General features: G+C 35.1%; 2 protein-coding genes across 3 annotated transcripts; both read left to right on the plus strand.

Annotated features, from left to right (window-relative positions):
* The first annotated feature begins 2,334 nt into the window (after nt 1-2,334).
* Nucleotides 2,335-5,132, plus strand: LOC122010055 (acyl carrier protein-like). 2 transcript variants are annotated; one of them, XM_042566428.1, is made up of 3 exons: nt 2,335-2,577; nt 2,649-2,855; nt 4,651-5,132. In XM_042566428.1, exons 1-3 carry the CDS (start codon nt 2,521-2,523, stop codon nt 4,837-4,839), a joined length of 453 nt encoding a protein of 150 aa, XP_042422362.1. In that variant the 5' UTR covers nt 2,335-2,520; the 3' UTR covers nt 4,840-5,132. The 2 variants fall into 2 exon arrangements, with proteins under 2 accessions (XP_042422362.1, XP_042422363.1); XM_042566429.1 differs by having other exon boundaries at nt 2,336-2,590.
* A 736-nt stretch (nt 5,133-5,868) lies between these two features.
* LOC122010056 (nuclear transcription factor Y subunit B-3-like) lies at nt 5,869-7,062 on the plus strand. Its single transcript, XM_042566431.1, has one exon. It carries the CDS (start codon nt 6,222-6,224, stop codon nt 6,867-6,869), a length of 648 nt encoding a protein of 215 aa, XP_042422365.1. The 5' UTR covers nt 5,869-6,221; the 3' UTR covers nt 6,870-7,062.
* The last annotated feature ends 745 nt before the right edge of the window (nt 7,063-7,807 follow it).

Here is a 7,807-nt window from a genome sequence, read left to right on the forward strand (position 1 = left end):
TAATAACAATAAGAAAGTGGATTGATTCATCCAAGCATATCAACTCCTCGTAATGGATACACGAGACATGACAGATGAACAACTTTAAAATCATGTAGTGATATGTGAGTAGCTGAAGAAAAAATTAAATATGTAGTTAATTTCTATGGTTTATTTTATCTGCTCCTTGTTTATTTTATTGATTATAGTTTGTAATTTTTATAATTTATCATTATGTGTTTTATTAATTTAATATGATTTATACCTCTGTATTTTAATTTTGAACTTATAAAATATTTGCATTCGTATGAAGTAGTATTTTTCTTAAATTTGTATGTTTTCTATTGTATTTTCTTAAAATTGATGTAAGTTAATAAAATAGTTATGGGACCTATAAATATTTGGTTGGTGAGTTTGACTGTAGAATTGAATATATTTGAGGGTAGATATTTGATGGGTGAAATTCATAAATATTTAATTGGTAAATATTATATTTGAAATATTTAAATGATAAGATATTTAAAAAGTGATACAGAAATGAAAAATTATTAAAACTTAAGAGAATATCCCGAATCACAAAAGCTATTAAATAACTGTTATAACATTTCAATGCTACAATGTACCACATGTGTTAAAATACTGTAAGAGCTCTATAATTTCTTAAATTGTTGCTTGGGGCTTCAGTATTTTAGACCGATGATGTTTGGTTAAATGATGAGAATGATTATAGATATGAGTTTAATAGTAAGATGAAATAAAAATGAGTATGAAAATAAAATCTACCTAGTTATATAGATTTGGTTGATTCAGATAAATTTAGATATCATTTCTAAATTGTCATTCCCAAACTCACAATCTAAACACTATTTTTTATTATCATTCTATTCTATTATTTCTAAGCACATCAATCAAATACCCCCTAAACATTCTCACGGGCTCATCTTTTTATTCTTATTTTTTTAAAAAAAAATATTTGTAGGAAAAGTTATTTAACATTGACATTAAAAACATGAGGGGGCATTAAAACATTTTGCATTAAAAATTGCGGGGATGAGTGCGGAGCCTCAGTCTTTGACCCACTGTATAACGTTGAAATCGTAAAAAACTATTCAATAAAGAATTTTATATTTTTATCTAAAAATGGGGAAAAGAAAATAAAAAGCATATTTTGGATAATATATTATTTAGTTTTCTTCTTTGATTATAAGCCATTGTTCATCTTCCTGAATAAATTCTTTTCAATATGGATTCTTTTGCTTTTCTCAACCCACACCTTAAGTACACAAAGCATTAATCATGGTGGGGTATGCTTGATGGATTTAAAAAATAAAGGAATGAAATGACTATCAAAAAATAGTGTTTAGATTATAAATTTAAAAATAATAATTTTAAAATAATTTTTATATTTATAAGAATGAACTAAATTGATATAAATATAAGGGTAAAGTAGAAAAAAATCTCTAATCACAAATTCACAATCATAACTTTGCATGCAGTCCTCAATTAAAAAAAATTATATTTCCATTCCCTACATACAAAGTATTTCTTATTTCAACTCCCTCATGCAAATATTGTTACCTAAATTACCCCTTAGCTCTTTAGGTATAAAAAGTCTAAAAACGAGTATGCAAGAAGTTAAATTTAGCACTTTACACTAGAATCCAGTACTTTATACTAGAATCGAGTATATTTTCTATCAAAATTAACCCTCATATTTTTTCGATACAAATAATCTAAAAATGAATATAATTTATATCAAATTCACCACATTAAACTAGAATTGAGTATATTTTCTATTAAATTGAACACATTTTTTTTCTTATTTAATATAATTCCTCGTAAATTCAACACCATTTACCATTTTAAAAAAATCTAGTATATTTTTCATCAAATTGAGTATCATTTAAAGAAAATTTAGTATATTTTCCATCCAATTGAGGTGAAAAAAGAATCATACTCAATTTGATAGAAAATATACTAGATTCTAATTTAATGTACCGAATTTAAAAGGAAATATACTAATTTTTAGACTTTTTATACCGAAAAGTATCATGGACAATTAGATAAATATATTTAACTAGGGAGTGAAAATAAAAATTTTTATTGATGAGGACTACATACAAAGATGAGTTTATGATTAGAGACTGTATACAAATTTACCCTTAACATAACTAATTAAGTTTCATTTTTTACTTTTATTCTCATTCTATATTATTATCAAATTCATATTCATACATATTTCAATCATTTAACTACATAACACTAATAATGCTGTGCTGCTGCTAATAATAATAATAATAATAATAATAATAATAATAATAGTCTTCTCATGATTCGCGGTAGGGCCCGCACCGTTTGCCTCGTTTGCCCTCGCACGTCTGTCTGGCCTCTGCCGACGCTGCTTAGCGCAGTTCTTCATTTAGGTTTGGAATTTCGTCGAGCACCTTCCCTTCGTCCACGGGGCCGTCCTCGAATCATGTTCTTTCTGCAGATTTCACTCGCTCTTCTCTCCTTCTTCTTCCCTCTCTTCTGGTGCTTGAGATGTGCTCCGAATGCCACTTTTTGATTTCAATTTGGGATCTGATCGACGAAATATCGGTGATACAAAAAGGTCACCTTTTATTCAACCTTGTTTTTAGTATTTTTCACGACGATCTTGCTTTCTTTAGCGCTCGGTGAAGATGCAACACTTGAGGAATGCGATGGCGAAGCATTGCCGTCTGAGCTGCTCACCGCTCGGGCTTCCAGAGTTGTCTGCAGCAGGAAGATCGCTCGAGGCACGGCGGCGTCATTTTTGTGCATCGTCAACCTCCGAAGATTTCACAAGTCGCGTGCTCGAGGTGGTCAAGAAGTTCGACAGGATCGACGCAAATAAGGTGAATCTCTGACATATAGCGATTCAGGATGATGGCATTACCACTGTGATGCAATCGAGGATGACGAGATAGATCCCTTTGTTTGATATTCTTTAAAATGCTGGCTTCGACTTATGGAGATATTTCGGTTCCAACATGTTAAGCGAAATCACTCCATGACCGCAATTTGCAATTACCAATCCTCCTAATCTGATCAACTAACCTCAATTGGTTGCTATTCACTCTTACTTGATGACTTTCTTTGAATCTAGTACACTAAACAGTTAAACATTAACTCTCCAATTATGTAGTTGATATTAGGTAAATTGTGCAAGAATTTTAACCGCTATCAAACTGTAAATGCACGATTTTGTCCCTGTCGTAGCATTGAATTGTATGTTCTGTGAAGGTGAACAGATACTACTAATCTAGTGCCTGTTTACTTTGTTCCAGTGGCAGAGACATGATTTAAAAATCTTATCCGTTTCATTTTTCTTTGATCTCCTAATAGAAAACCTTAATGCCAATGGTTTGCTGATAGACTACTGCAACTGGCTTGTGATTTGAATTTCTCTTGTACTTTTTTTTCTTGTTAGCTTCAAATGGATAAAATGGAATTATTTCTCAGCCTAAATATCAAAATAGAATCAACTGGTTTGATACTTTGTATTTATATGCAATTGCTAAGTAGCCCAATGATGCAGAAAGATCCATGTAGCTGAGGATAAAGCGTTGTTGTATATGCAATTGCTTAGTACTTGTATTTGTAATTTTGTATCATGATTTGAATACATATCCTGAGTTCCTAACTCTAGGAGTGTGATTGATTCATGGAATGCCAGATTGACGTCTTTTGTCAATTTAGTTTTCTGAACATTTCCTGGCTTTTTACACTCATATGGCATGCTATTTGACAAATTTTTCTCTCTTGATATTATAATATAATGTAACATATATGATTATCATAATAAATTTATAAATGTAGTTTTCAAGCTCAGATGAAAAGTGTTAGAGCCTGATAGCCAGTAGAATGTCAAAAAAACCTTCCTGAGTTTGATTTAATCATGTTTTATGCGATGCAGTCTTATATAGCAATCAATAACAGGATAAAATCTAGGAAACACAAATTTTATAGTTAAAACTTTAAAACTCAGATCTTGTATATTGTCTTGGTCTACTTTCTCTTAACATTATCCTCCCAGATATATATTTCTGTATTCTCTCTGCTGGTAACTCTACAGATTCACTGCAGCTATTTCATATCTACTGAAACTCTTATGTGTTGTACTTCAAAACTTTATCCCAAGGAATCCAAAATGACCACACAAGACTATAGAAGTTCCTTCCATTTTAGTCTGTTTTTGTCTTATGAATGATAGCATTGATTTGTAGCAAAACCACATTATCAAAGAGATAGGTGGTGTGCATGATAGTATTGGTTTATAATTCATATTTCACTTCCTTTATCGTGATTAAAGCAAAATGACATTATCGAAGAGGGCTGATGTAGCTTTCATCCCGCATTGATGATTTTCCTTGTTCTTTACCCATGCAAATTTGCATGGATCTTATTGGAATAGAATATACAAGTTGAATTTCCACATGATTTTTCATTCAAAATAGATTTATTTCAAGTTCTTTTGTATCTAAAATTCTCTTTTTTTTTTTATCTAACACATGTTATGGACATATGAACATAGCAGCATGCCCAGGGAATTTGTTTGCACTTGGCCTAACTATAAAGGATGTGTTCCTGTTGATTTTGCCTAAATACTACTGCAGTGTATTGGTAAATTAACCTAGGAAATCTTTGCAGGTGACTGAGAAAGCTGACTTCAGAAAGGACCTTAATCTAGACAGCTTGGACAGGGTTGAGTTGGTTATGGCAATTGAACAGGAGTTCTTAGTTGAAATCCCTGATGAGAAGGGTGATAAACTCTCTTGCTGTGCTGATGTGGTGAAATACATATCTGAAACTAGGTCAGTGGAGAAAGACTGTTCATGAGAAACAACCACTCTCCTCCTAACAGTCCTGGAAAATATTTTGAACTGCATTTTATTGTAGTTGTGATTCTCTGAGTCTGTCGAATAAGACGGAACCTTGTTCCCTTCTGAATGGTGTCCTTGCAGTGTCCTCACTGCTTTGTAATGGCCCAACGTTTCAATTGGTTTACATTTGTTCCATTTGGCTTTCTGTAGTGCAGGTATTTGGGTCCTTTTTCTTGCCTTTGTCTATTTGTACTAAACAAAATGGATGATATTTTTAAGATGAAGAGATTTGGGAGGGTATAAAGTCAATATTTAGAGCGACATAAGCACCTATAAAACTCTCATGCTTCACCCTGGATTTTACAAGATTTATAATTTTATTTAAGGTGGCAACATAAAACTTAGAGGTCAAGTAGAACTCTGAATTAGGAATGGTTTTTAATTGTGCATTATTTTTTTTTATTTATCTATTGAATAAATTTAGAGTATAATTTATCTATATGTAAAAGTCGATCTTTAGAATATTTGTTAAATTTTAAATTTAAACTCTAATTTCTTTATTGCTCGAGTAAAGATTAAACTTTTCACTTTTTTAAAATCACCTTTTCCATCTTTCATCTGACTAATTTTTTATTTGACAATGAGATACAATCACATCAACTTTATTTTTGATTCCCACTGATAAAGAGAAAAAAAAATTATATTTTGGCCCTCAGCAATTTATTGCGTTTTGTTTTACTAGCCAAAATATCATAGGTTGGAAAACTCGGGTGTGAATTATAATTTTTGAAACTGATGGGTTTAAATTGAAAACTCGGTAAAATGTGGGGGCAAAGTCAAAATGTCTCCGGATAAATGTTAATTATCGATAAGCTCAACCTACACAGTCGCCCCTAAAACAACGGCTGAGATTAAAGATGACGCGATCCTTGGGACGGCCGATGCCACTCAGCGCGAACCATTCTTATCGAGAAACAAACGGCTATGCTAAGGACACGTGTCCTTTCCGATGCGATATTAGGATCGAAGATCCAACGAACACGGTATCGCCCTTCTATTATTTTTCTCTCTTCTCCGGCGGGCGTTTCGATTGATCCTCCGCAGGGTTCGACGAGGGTTTCTAGGGTTCCTCCGCGGCGCTCATCTCTCCGTCGTCGTCGACGGGATCTTTGCCATCTGCTTTCCTCTTATTCCTCCACCCCGATTGAGCGGATTCCGACGGAGATTTTATCATCGATCGAGATTTATCAGCGAGAAAAGTCAAAATTTCATCCTTATCGGGATTCGCGTCTTTAATCAAGGAATCGTCCCTGCTGGGTCGTCCGTCGGAATTTGGGATTTTAAAGAGAGATCTCGAGTGGTTTATCGGATTAAGTTGCGACACTTGAGGGGTTTCCGATGGCCGATTCTGACAACGAATCCGGCGGGCACAACCACAGCCACTCCGGGGCGGGGGCCGTGGGGGAGCTTTCGTCGCCGCGGGAGCAGGACCGTTTCCTGCCCATCGCCAACGTGAGCCGCATCATGAAGAAGGCGCTCCCGGCGAACGCCAAGATCTCCAAGGACGCCAAGGAGACGGTGCAGGAGTGCGTGTCGGAGTTCATCAGCTTCATCACCGGCGAGGCGTCCGACAAGTGTCAGCGCGAGAAGCGCAAGACCATCAACGGCGACGACCTCCTCTGGGCCATGACCACCCTCGGCTTCGAGGAGTACGTGGAGCCCCTCAAGGTCTACCTGCAGCGCTTCCGCGAGATGGAGGGCGAGAAGGGCGTCGGTCCCTCACCCTCGTCGTCGCAGCCCCAGCAGCAGGACTCCGCCTCCTCCTTGGGAACGGGGGCCAATGTGGGCGGCTACGCTGCCGGCTCGCCGGCGATGTACGGCGGCGGGATGACGATGATGATGGGGCAGCAGATGTACGCCCCGCAGCCGTCCTCCTCACCGTTCCATCGCCACCAGATTCCCATGTCGGGGAAGAGCAGCATGGGGAGCGGTGGCGGCGCCAGCGACGGCGTGAATTCGCCCTCTTCCAAACCGGGGTATAAGTAGTAGCCATGCTCGTAGTAGTTCTTCCTATACGCAGTGGATTTTTCACTTGTGAAACCAATTGGATGGATTTGGTGCTGCAGTTTCTACGTGATTGAAGGAGTGAACACATTTTTCTGCAAGAAATTGCTTTTGAGTTTTGCAATAACAATTCTCAGTTAGTTTGCAATAATAATAATTTCTGAATATTATCAAAGTTTGAGATCCATCATGCATGCCATTCTGTTTTCCAGAAAAAAAAAAGAAGAGTTTTTGTCTTGCCTCACCTAATTTAAGCTGTGTCAGTGTTTATCAAGAAGGAGATGAGGGTTGATTCATAAGGTCTCATAAATATTGCAGGAAAGGACTTAGTTTGGCTTTCTTTGTTTCATTTCCTCAAATTGAGTCTGTGGGACTGAAGAGAATAAAAACTAAAAATAATCAGAGAAAGATCCATATTCTTAATTACTATTTTAAATAAATAAGATTCTCATAATGATGGTCAATTGTTACTTTATATAGTCAATTGATCCCTTGTCAGTATATAGACTTCTATCTTGACTAAATATTTGATCACCTTTAACTTTGTTTTGTCTTCCATTATAACAAATCATTTGTTTTTTTTAAAACGATTGGATTGGAGTATTGAATATGAGTTTTATGATGATTATGATAATTGAATTATTTTAATCGTTATCTAATTATGTTCTAAACATACTTGTATTATGACAAACTACTGATGATAGATGGATTGATTACTCGTAACTTTGTTTTCTTTTTCATTCTTTTCAATGATCTTATTTTCTTTTAATTGTGCAATTAACTTTTTACGATAATTTATCAAAAGACGTACATAGAATAAAAAAATTACTAAAAGATAAATTACTAAAAGATATATCATAGTAGTGTATTTATCAAAGGGCGCAGTTAAGTGATGTGGAATTCTCATTTTAATCCTTCCG

This window comes from Zingiber officinale, chromosome 8A (assembly GCF_018446385.1).
Source record: "Zingiber officinale cultivar Zhangliang chromosome 8A, Zo_v1.1, whole genome shotgun sequence".
NCBI classification, from domain to species: Eukaryota; Viridiplantae; Streptophyta; class Magnoliopsida; order Zingiberales; family Zingiberaceae; genus Zingiber; species Zingiber officinale.

Coding starts and splice junctions, on each gene's coding strand:
- LOC122010055 (XM_042566428.1), top strand. CDS start 2,521: ATGTGCTCCGAATGCCACTTTTTGATTTCAATTTGGGATCTGATCGAC. Junction 2,578..2,648: donor ATCTGATCGACGAAATATCG/GTGATACAAAAA, acceptor TGCTTTCTTTAG/CGCTCGGTGAAGATGCAACA. Junction 2,856..4,650: donor ACAGGATCGACGCAAATAAG/GTGAATCTCTGA, acceptor AAATCTTTGCAG/GTGACTGAGAAAGCTGACTT.
- LOC122010056 (XM_042566431.1), top strand. CDS start 6,222: ATGGCCGATTCTGACAACGAATCCGGCGGGCACAACCACAGCCACTCC.